At 37.9% G+C, this 11,723-nt stretch overlaps 2 protein-coding genes and 1 pseudogene across 2 annotated transcripts; 2 read left to right on the forward strand and 1 right to left on the reverse strand.

Moving 5' to 3' along the window:
- Positions 1–557: 557 nt before the first annotated feature.
- Positions 558–3,291, reverse strand: LOC144640522 (uncharacterized; the record flags this gene model as incomplete). Its single annotated transcript, XM_078499629.1, has 4 exons — positions 3,008–3,291; positions 1,511–1,635; positions 1,234–1,336; positions 558–640 (listed from the first exon to the last, which is right to left on the reverse strand). Coding segments are annotated over exons 1-4 (446 nt in total), but the record flags the coding sequence as incomplete, so codon positions are not given.
- On the forward strand, positions 3,281–9,209 carry LOC144640520 (dolichyl-diphosphooligosaccharide--protein glycosyltransferase subunit TMEM258). The gene is made up of 3 exons (XM_078499628.1): positions 3,281–3,363; positions 3,524–3,642; positions 8,906–9,209. The coding sequence occupies exons 1-3, from the start codon at positions 3,361–3,363 to the stop codon at positions 9,030–9,032; spliced, it is 249 nt and encodes an 82-aa protein (XP_078355754.1). The 5' UTR covers positions 3,281–3,360; the 3' UTR covers positions 9,033–9,209.
- Positions 9,210–10,277: 1,068 nt separating this feature from the next.
- LOC144640521 (uncharacterized) lies at positions 10,278–11,158 on the forward strand (annotated as a pseudogene).
- Positions 11,159–11,723: the final 565 nt, after the last annotated feature.

Raw genomic sequence — 11,723 nt, forward strand, 5'->3', positions numbered from 1 at the left:
AATTGATCTTGCAGACCCAGGGGCAACTTTCGCCTGAAAAATCCCGTTGTTCCGATAAGCGATTTTTTTGGTTTCACGGATCAGGATCGTGGGAATTAAATTTGGCCAGCATTAGCGTATATTAAAAAAAATATTTAATTGCAGATGAAACTAGTCAACCATGAAATGTCACACAAGGTGTTTTCTTACCACTTTGTTTGTCAGTCGCAACATTTTTTGACACAGGTAAAGGGGATAAGGGGTGTGTGCATTTTTTGTTCCCCCACATTTTGCTTGTCAGTCGCAACATTGTTTGACGCAAATAAAGGGAATATAAGGGGGTGGGGGTGCATTTTTTATTCTCCCCGCAAGACTACCCCTAGGTTGGTCACGTGACCAGCGCAGTTTTAAGCTCTAAGAGCTTCTTGTTTCCATATGAAAGGTTATGCACTAGGACTCAATTTGAAAGAGAGGTAAAAGGCAAATCAGTAATTGACGTATTCAGTCAATAACAAAGCCAAGAGAACCCTTTAATAATAAGTTATAATAATTTCTTATACAATAGTCATTAAACTTACTTGTGTTCTTGTAAGACTTGTTCTAATTTCATATTTGATACCACATCACCGCTAACCAGCACAAAATCATTTTTAAGGAAAGACTGTAAAAATGAAATGGAGGCTATGTTGTGGTTTAATTTTATCTATGGTTTAAATTTTTTCAAACCAGTTTGATTTTCATTTCCCTTTGTTTCAGATTATGATAATGAACGTAAGACAATGAAAAATAAAAATCAAACTGGTTTGAAAATTTTTAAACCAAATATAAAATTGAACCACAACAGCTACATTCAGTATGATGTTCCTCATCATAACACTAGTACATTATGTCAAATAAAAGACTGTAACACAGCTCATCATCTTTATACATACAATCACACAATCACATTCAGTTATTTTCAGTCACTTGAGTTTATTGAGTCAGCATATGAGAATCCTGTCCAGGCACACGCTGGATTTTAGTCACAAAATGCATGAAATTAATTTTGGAAAATCTCAGTTTAATGTCCAAGTTTGACCATCATTATAATATTATTATGAAATATGAAACATTTGTTACCATAAGTAACTACATGTATAATAAAATATGTAACAATAAATTCCTTTATTCTTTGTGTGAGAAAAATTATTCCAGAATGCTTCTTTTAACAAACAAATCCATGCCAGTCCATTTTTACATGGTATTAATTCAAACCTGTCTGTCAATTTCTCGCAGAGCATCGCCCAATGACAAACAGTCTTCAATGACGATAGTTTTTACATCACATGGTGACCTTGAACTTGTCCATTTCGATTGGCTGTTATTGTATAAAACAAAAGAAGATGCAATTATTATTTTAACGAAGTTGAGCAGAATATTGTGATAAAGCAAAATGCTACTATTTTGTCAGTGTTCAACAATCATTTTGATTGAAATATTCAAGTTAAGTATTTTAAAACAAAAAGTCAGAATAACACAACTTTCTCCAAACCTCAGATGTTTCTTGATCTGATCAGCATGAGCACAGCAGAATACAAAGATTTCTTGGACTCCAGCCTCAACAAGGAATTCAATGGTATAGTCCAGAAGTGGAACATTAACCAGTGGCAGCAAGGCCTGTGCATGGAATCAAGTGGATTAATAATACAAAGGATGTACAACAGAGAATATGATAGTCAAAGAGTTGTGTAATATAATGTTAGATTGCATGTTCACCACAATTACAACATCAAGTTTGTTTAATAGTTAAAGCCTGGGCCAAATGACGATGAGAGTTGATGAGAGTTGACTCTCTTGTAGGCCTTTCTCGATTATGCTAGCATTTTTTTCGGCATTTTTTGGGAAAACGAGCATTTTTTTTCGTTTTTTTCTTGAAAAAGAATTGCTAGCATTTTCTGTCATTTTTCATGACTGTGATCCAGATTTCAGTACTCAGAACTCAGAAGGATAAATAATCCTAAAGTTTCCCAATTTTGATTACTTAATTTGATTGTTTTCTGTCTGTTTCGAGTCGATTGTTTGTGCGTTGTGTTACTTGTGCGTGTACACCAACGGAAAAAAGGTATGTGTGGTCAGCAGGTAACTCTTTCTCTTGCTCAGCCAAGATCAGCGAAGATGGCATCGGCCACGAACTTGCAAGATAGACCAGTTCAATCATCTATAGCAAGAGATCGATCACTACAGTCCACTACAGTATCACCTGTTGTTGATATGAGCACATAATGTAAGAGTTTGTACCTTTTGTTTGAAATAAAGCAAAGCATTCTTTGGAATTCAAGTGGCATTTTTAAAAGAAATCAGGCATTATTTTAGCATTTTTTTGGCTTTATTCGAGAATTTCTAGTAGCATTAAATGCCAGTTTTACTAGCATAATCGAGAAAGGCCTACTCTCTTGAGAGTTTTTGTCAACTCCCATCGACTATCACCAAATCGAGCCAAACAAGAACGAGAGTCCATCAAACTCTCATTGACTCTCGTGAAAGATTTGAGCACATTCAAAGTTGATGAGAGCACACGAGAGTTGATGAAAGTGCATGAGAGTTCTATGCCAAACGGAATGAGAGTGGCCCGGTTTTAAGAGTCGGATCAAGAATAAAATTAATGGTGACCTATTTCCTAAATGAGTGCACGTGCCAAAGGTGCATGCTTCTAGGGGGTCCGAAAGCATGCTCCCCCAGGAATTTTTTTGGATTTAACTCCCTGAAGTGCCCTTTCTTGTTGCTGTTTTTTCTGTTTGTTTGTTTTTTTTTATTATTTTTTTTTTCAATTCTACCGCTGACCATAATGACCAAGCTATGCAATTCAGACAAACAAAATTCACGATTCTTGTCTTAGCTTGATTTGGCCAAACTTTACCGTGTTCAACGTGAAGTGATCATGAAAAAGTAACGAAGGCTAACAAAACTGTAAAAAAAAATTTAAAAATTGAAGACGACCAAATCGAAAGACGGAATACACACGTGATTTTCAATAAATGAATCCACTTACCCTGGGCGTCTCAAGAGTGATTGGTAAAAATCTGAAGTTAAAACTATCTGAAAGAATAACGCCTTGAAAGATCTCCTCTCCTTTCTCCCATGACTCGCCTGATTTTCCCTCTCCTTTCTTCTTTTTTGAACTCATGACTTTCTATTTGAAACAAACATGGCGCCTTCGAAAGTAAAAATTAGATTCCAGACTTCTCTCCGAAAACCAAAGCGAAGATTTCCGAAGTAAGTTCGGAAGTCCGGCCAATTATCGATCAAGCGTCGACTGCTGAAACTCGCAGTAAACAAAGCAGCGGTTTTACCCAATTCTTCCCTTCCACGTCTCCTCTTTGTTTTGTCTGGTTTCGTTCCAAGATGGTGAGTAAAGATTTCGTAGAATCTGCGGAATATCCGAGCCATCTTTACTTTATTAATATAGATAATAGTTGAAATGAAAACTTAAATCATTCGATTACATTATGTATCTGTTTCTATCTTGTTTACTTTCTCTTTTGAATCCTCAATTTGTATTTTTCAGGAGGGATTATCGGTAGAGCAGATGAGCCGATATGCCAGTCCAATCAATCCAGCCGTATTTCCTCATCTGACGATTGTGCTGCTTTCTATTGGAATATTCTTTATGGCTTGGTTCTTTGTGTATCCTTTTATTTTTGGTCTTGATGTTTTTTTGTATTCTTAGATTGAAGAGATGATTATATTCAATAATTTCATTGATCTTAAAGAGAAATCTTAGTGAACAGTTATCCAGTATGGACTCTATTTACTAAGATTTTGTTTTTGAAGGGGGAAGATTTTGTCGTGAACAGCTCAACAGTTGAGCAGATCGTGATTTTTTGCTGCTGGAAGTTCTTTGTCACGCAATGTGAAAAAGACTTTCCCATTAAAGGAACAGGATTTGTGGTTCTTACGCAGTAGTAGTGGCGAGAGTAAAGAAATGCTTCAACTTTTACTAAGTCCCTATCATTCTCATCCCAAGAGTTCATGATCATTTGCCAAGAATCGTGACCTCTGGCCAGCCTCTCGTCCCCAGAGAATTATGCACTCTTTTGGTCAGCACAAAGAATGGCCTTACTCCAGGAAACTTTGCCACTCTTAAAGGGGCAGTATCACAAGAATTACTTCGAAAAGTCAAAGTCGAAAGATATATTTACATTAATGGAAACTTTAAAATAATGGTATAGCTGTGTTACAAATGATAATAACAGTACACTAAAGTAACAAAAGATGTATTATCATGAGTTATACAGGGATGAGAGGTTTACGGTCGTTTCGAGACAAAGTCTTTTCGAGACAAGTCGTTTCGAGACAAGTCGAGGTCGATTCGAGACACAAGTAAAGTCGTTTCGAGACAAACTGAGACACATGTAAAGTCGATTCGAGACAAACTGAAATTGCTTCGATTTAGAAGTAAACCCCCAAAAAGATCAGTATATTTTAGTGTTTCAGTTTGCGAATAAGCGACTCGATCGATCGATGTAAATAATACCCAGTGCTCCCGTGACACAATCGAATTGTAATACCCAGTTTTCCCGCGACTCAACCGCTCGGTCGACCGATCTTGTTTTATTTCTCAGCGCGTAATAACAAACTTTATTGAATCTTTATTTAAAAATAGTGAAGTATTCGTTGATCATGACTTTTGCTGATGTGGTGGCTCCTAAAAGAGCCGTTTTTTGTCTTGCACAGATGGATATTGATATGATAATTTACAAACTCGCCTACCCACGCGCCAGATAAACTCAAGTTTCCTCAGAGGTCCGGTGCACCACCGAGTTACACAACTTTATTGATCGTATTTGTGTTTCTTGATAACTATTGTGGAGTTATAGAGTACGTCTCATAAATATATTGATCCAAATCTCTTTTGTAAATAAACATAAACTTGGTCTCGTTTGTGTGTTCTCATTGCGGAGGAGGGCTGGGTATCGGAAGGACTTCGCGGGAGCACTGGGAATTATTTACGTCGATCGATCGGGTCGCTTCGGCGAATTATAGATTATTCGCAAACTAATATACTGATCTTTTTGGGGGTTTACTTCTAAATTGAAGCAATTTCAGTTTGTCTCGAATCGACTTTACATGTGTCTCAGTTTGTCTCGAAACGACTTTACTTGTGTCTCGAATCGACCTCGACTTGTCTCGAAACGACTTGTCTCGAAAAGACTTTGTCTCGAAACGACCGGACACCGGATGAGATTTCAAATAAAAATTGAAAACGTCTGGCAGACGTTTTCAAACTCTGCCCATGTGTCATGGACAAATCGTTAAAAACTAAATACATTTTGCTCTCCTTTAAATTATTCACGTAATATCTTCACTTTGGTGTTCTCTGCGCATCTTGTGAATAAGTAAAGCTATTGAGGCATACTTTTAGCTCTGTTATGGCGAAAATGCATCTGAATCGCCATGATACTGCCCCTTTAAAGGAGAAGTTCACTCCAGAGTGGCCGTTTATTTTCTTTACGCCAATAAAAAGTTTATACAAAAATATGTTATTCACCAAAATTTCAGCTTCCAACGAGCGCTAAAACCCTACGAAATCTTTCTCTAAAGTAGCCCAAAATTCGACAACTGAACGCCGCCATCTTGGAGCTGTTAATGTATGCGTGAAGTCAAAGAGCTCAGCCTGAAGTTTGAATACTCAAAACTCCTTGCTTTGTTTTGTTTGTCAAAATGCCTGTTTGTGCAGCTCCATGTTTCTCAAACAGAGCTCCAAGAGATACAAAAAACCTTTCACCGTCTTTCAATATCTAAAAGAAAAAATGCTCACGAATTGATTATAAGAATGGGCAGAAACGAAAAATTCCTGGCAAAGCGGACATAAATATTTGTGTGTTCCGAAAACGATACGGAAGACTGCTTCGAAGAAGATCACAGATACAGTCTCCTGAGTGAAAATATCCACAAAAAAAGAAAAAGGCAGACGCAATACCAACCAATGTTACGATTATGCTATTTCACTTTTTTACTTTATTTCAGGGAGAATTTTTAATCAACCAGAGAAACTCTCTGTTGTTGTTGTTGACTTCGTCGTATTTTCTCGATTAAACGCGGGTCCCCGATTAAACGCCAGCTTCGTATAAACGCCGGGTCAAAACTGCTAACTTTTAAATAAACCCTGGGGGCGTTTGATCGAGGTCCCGGCGATTATTTGTGGTCAAGCAAACAAGTAAATATATTCTTTTCAGTAGCACTGCTACGACAAACTGGTACGGTCTGCTACTTTGGCAATTTTTTATAATGTTCAAGGAAACGTCCGGCGTAAAATAACTAGGATGGATGCTGTAAACAAAACGAAACAGCAATGTTCGCGTTCATGTCGTCATGACTGACGCGAACAGTGGAGGAGGACGTTTATTACCGCGAAGGACATTGGCGACATTGCCGTTTATGGACTTATTGGTTGTTTTTGTTCTGTTTGTCACAAATCTTGATTGCAACATGCACGTACCGTATGCAATACTGCAACATTGGTAACATGATCATCCTCGGAGACCCAGAGACAGATTGTCGAGCGGGACGACGAGAAAAATCGAGGGTCTCGAAGGATAGGTAATAATAGGTCAACCTGAAAAAGTTGCAGAAAATTGCACTTCAATAATGAACTCGATCGGACCCCGATTTAACGCCGGAACACACAAATATTTGTGTCCGCTTTTGAGCAATTGTTCTTTAAATATTGAAAGACGGTGAAAACGGAAATACCTCTTTTTGTATTTCTTGGAGCTCTGTTTAAGCAAAATGGAGCTGCACAAACAGGCATTTTGACAAACAAAAGCCACTACAAAGAAACAAGGAGTTTGAAGTAATTAAAATTTTCCCGCTCAACTTCAGGCTGAGCTCTTTGACGTCACGCATACATTAACAGCTTCAAGATGGCGGCGTTCAGTTGTCGAGTTTTGGGCTACTTCAGAAAAGGATTTCGTAAGGTTTAAGCGCTCGTTAGAAGCTGAAATTTTGGTGAATAACATATCTTTGCATAAACTTTTTATTGGCGTAAAAAAAAAATACTGGCCATTCTGGAGTGAACTTCTCCTTTAAGTTATACCTCTAAAACAGTGGCCACGTAGCATGAATATACATGTACCTTGTCTTTAATCCAAGAGCCATGTAGCCACTTTCTGAGGTATTGCTTTCAAGTGGCAGGGTACCATCGCTTGCATCTAAGTGTGAACACTCGCCACCGAACATTGAAGTTTAACAGACCATGACGCAACTTTCGCACTCAAACGCCATAAACATTGAGAACAAACAAAACCTTAGGCTAGAAGTGATTCAAGTGAACCTGCAAATGTATATCGACACAGATCCGGATCAATTTGTTGGAAGAAGTCTTCATATCCAATCTTTCTGCCATTTTAAAACCTGAATGTGTTGAACTTTCGGCGTGAAAGTTGCTGTTACGGTCTGCCAAATTTCAACGTCTGATAACCAATCAAGCCACGTTTAATACCCAATTAGAGCATGTTTTGGCGGCGCACGTTCACGCTTAGATGCAGCCAAGTGACAGTATTCTGCAGTTACTCCCAAAGAATACGTTCTGATATTTGTAGCATGCGCAGAGTACTCATGTTCAATGGTTAGCAAATAAGATTTGTGCAGTCCATCAATTATTATGAATTTTCAATTATGGACTTTCATTTTGAACCCTGCCAGGGGTCGTTGTTCTTGGTGCTGACCCAAAGATGACGGCCTCTAGAGACAAGAATGGTAAATCAGGGAAAAGACAAGAGAGATGGAATACCGGTACTCTGCATGAGTGACTTTCAAGTCATCCATGAGTTGTTTAACAAAAAGTCGAACAAAAATAAATTGATGAAGTAATTATTTTCAAGTGAAAGTTATTTTACTACTGAAACAGGTCGAGCGCGAATTAAAAAACATGCGTAACGGTTGTTTTTGGCGCCAAACGGCAACGATCTGCGTCACGTGGCTTTGCTCGTCAAATGAAAAAGGTGAACGTACCCAGTCACATTCCTGAATGTTTCATTCAACATTTGATGAAGCTTTGGATGATGGCGTTCTCTGTAAACAGCAAAGGCAGGACATTTTTATCAGGAAAACCAATTGATGACAGCCTAAGAGGCAGTATAATCGACACGATTATTGCTGATGGCGGCCCGAGGACCACATACTACCGAAACAGGTAGAGCTCGAACTCAAAAACATTCGTAACGGTTGTTTTTGGCGCGAACAACGAAGTCAGAACGCAAAGGAATGTAACCACGTGCGTTTACCTTTTTCATTTGACAAGCAAAGCCACATGACGCAGATTGTTGCCATTTGGCACCAAAAACAACCGTTACGCATGTTCTTGAATTTGCGCTCTACCTGTTTCGGTAGTACATCAAAGACATGGGTGGTTTATTTTCCATAGCTATAGGTCATCAACATCTGAGGAGAGGTTGGGAAGTTCTTATATTCGTGTAAAAAGTCTATAGTGTCAATGTCAAAATCACTTATATGATTTATTAGTAACAAAATTTATGTATCTTTCCCTTTAAATATTACTTTAATCAATCCTAAGCTGTGAAAAAAGTTAGCAAAATGCACTTGAAAGCAGGGGATAAAGCTTGAGTGAACTTTTTTATGTAACCCCAGTTAAACATTCAAACAGCCAGGCCAAAGGACGACATATTTTCCTAGCCTTCGTTCACTCCTTGCCCTTAGTGGAGCGGTGTTTTTATCATCATCATCATTTATTAGCCACTTGAAGGTTGAAATATTACAGTAATAATTATGGTGAGGCAAGGAGACCTCCAAGAAACCACCAGTCTTATAGGGGAGGCCACCTCAGTTACTACAAGGTTAAGATAAAGTTCTATAAACAAAATACACATGTTGAAGATTGTTATGAAGTAATGTGTTTCTTGCATACTTTCCTTAATGATTACCATAGCTACGAGGTAACATCCACCAAGTACAGTAGAGACATCTACAAGGAGCTGCTAGTGTCGTTAGTCGCATCTCTTTTCATGGGATTTGGAGTACTCTTCCTGTTACTGTGGGTCGGAATATATGTATGACAAAGAAACTTTACAACTATAGAGAGAAGCTGTCTGCATGAACAATGACCTATTCTAAAACATCTCGACAAGAACAGTCCTGCTAAGCATGACATAATTTTTACGTGGACACTTGTATTTTAACAGAGAGGAATTCCTGTAATGTAATAGCAATAAAAATTTAGTTGTCTTTGCTAATTCTGCTTATCTTGGCGTGGTTATTTATGTTTCTAACTTGGAAATCGACACATTTAGTTTGTGCTTGAATCAGTAAATTTGAATGGAAATCGGAGAGAGGGTAATCAAAGGGAAAGGGACTCAAAGAAACAATGGGTAAACGTAGCTTTATTTTTATTCTATATAGGAAATGTCTTTTGATGCATAATCAGTCTGACTAGCCTACAAAAACAAACAATGTGTCATACTCCACTTCAAGTTTGATGTTTTCACAGCTCAGTGGTGGAGTCCCAAACAATGGGTAGGTTGGAAAACACGGAATTCGGAATCCGGAATCCGGAATCCGGAATCCGGAATACGGAGTTTTATTCAATAAATTAAAAATGTTCAGTCACGATATTTGGTCACGCAATTCCTTCATGTTAATAAAAAATTAATTATTAACTATTAATCAAATATTAAAGCAATTTTTTAGTTGTAATAAAACCTAGGTAGGTCTAGAGGCTTGTAGTGTTCTCTGATGTCGAGTTGCACTTGGGCCTCCTTTATAAATAATCTGTCACGCAATGAAATAAAAGCAGTGGCGGAACTCAAAAACAACACTGCGATAAATCTAAAAAAGGCAGACAAGGGTACAACAACAGTCATCATGAACAAATCAGACAAAATAAAGGAGGCCCAAGTGCAACTCGACATCAGAGAACACTACAAGCCTCTAGATAAACCTATGGTGAACGATACAAACCAAAGAGTGAATGAAATCATCACTCAACTCCACCAAGGTAAACACATAGATGACATGACAAAAAAATGGCTTTTACAAACTCCCTATTCCCCAAGAATACCAATATTCTATACACTTACAAAAATCCACAAGCCTAAACCGGTTGGCAGACCAATCATATCCGGTTGTGAAGGCCCAACAGAAAGAATATCATCTTTTGTGGATAGACTTCTTCAACCAATTGCTCAAAGTCAACAATCCTACATCAAGGATACTACCGATTTTATCAACTTTGTGGAAAAAAACTAAGATACACCAGAATACAATTCTAGTATCTATGGATGTCACAAGCTTGTATACAAATATACCACACGAGGAGGGAATAGAAACTGTATGCCAGGCATACGAAATGTTTCACAATAAAAACCCCCCTATCCCGACAAAATATCTCAGGGATATGCTTGGCTTAATCTTAAAAGAAAATTCATTCCAATTTAATGGCGATAACTATCTCCAAACCCACGGAACCGCAATGGGTACAAAAATGGCGGTTGCCTTTGCCAACATCTTTATGGCAAAATTTGAAACACAACTCATTCGCCAAAGCAATATCAAGCCAAGAGAATGGAGACGTTATATCGATGACATCTTCTCTTTGTGGGATCAAGATAAACAGGACATTTCTCTGTTTATTGAACAAGCAAACAAATTCCACCCTACGATAAAATTCACAGCTGAAATTTCAGAGAACGAATTAACTTTCCTCGACACAGTGGTATACAAAGGAGATAGATTTAAAACGGAATCTATCCTAGACATCAGAACCCACTATAAGCCGACTGAAACCTTTCAGTATACACATTACACCTCGTGTCACCCGCCGGGTGTTAAGAACAAACTCTTCAGAAAAAACATTTGAAGAGTGTCTCTCTAATTTCAAATCGCGCCTAAGGGCGCGTGGCTATCCACAAACCTTTATAGAGAGATCACTAGCGGAGGTGAACTTTGCCGGACGAAAGTCGGCTCTCAAACAAAATAAAAAGACTCATAAGAAAATATTGCCATTTGTCACTACATATCACCCATCAGTGCGCGACCTTAAACAAATATTAATGGAAAACTGGGGTTTAATACAAAATCAGCCGTTGCTGAAAAAAATCTACACAAAGCCTCCAATTATATCATATAAGAGGGGTAAATCCCTCAAAGATACGCTCGTTAGAGCGAAACTTTGACCCAAGGCTCAAATGCGTCGCGATTAAAGGTCACGAGGGGAGTCCGCGTAGGCCTGTCAATTACAATTTAGCCTTCGGCTCCAGCGGATAAAACCCTCCTCGATCTGCAAAATTCTTCATATCATATCATACTCTGCCTCATCTTATAATTGCTAAATATACTATCGTGTAAAAAAGGGACAAAAAAACTAATATTCCGAATTCCAATCATTATGCCTTCTCGTCCAATTTCATAACACCTTTCACAAAACTGTTGAAGTGTTGTGTGACATACCCTTTTCTCAGAAACATAGAACAAAGTTCAAGGAACGTGAGTGTGTTTCTTGTTTTTTTCTTGTTTTTTGTTTATTTTTTGCAATTTAAAAGGAAGGAATTGCGTGACCATAACTACTTTAACAAAACTTTTAAAGTGTTGTGTGACATACCCTTTTCTCGGAAATAAAGAACAAAGTACAGGGAACGCGAGGCTGTTTGGGTTTTTTCTTGTCTTCTGTTTATTTTTTATTTTTTATAATTTAAAAGAAAGGAATTGCGTGACCAAATATCGTGACTGTCACGCCCCAAGAGTTCGGAGTC

This window comes from Oculina patagonica, unplaced genomic scaffold (genome assembly GCF_052425735.1).
Source record: "Oculina patagonica isolate OP01 unplaced genomic scaffold, crgOcupat unplaced325, whole genome shotgun sequence".
Lineage (NCBI taxonomy): Eukaryota > Metazoa > Cnidaria > Anthozoa > Scleractinia > Oculinidae > Oculina > Oculina patagonica.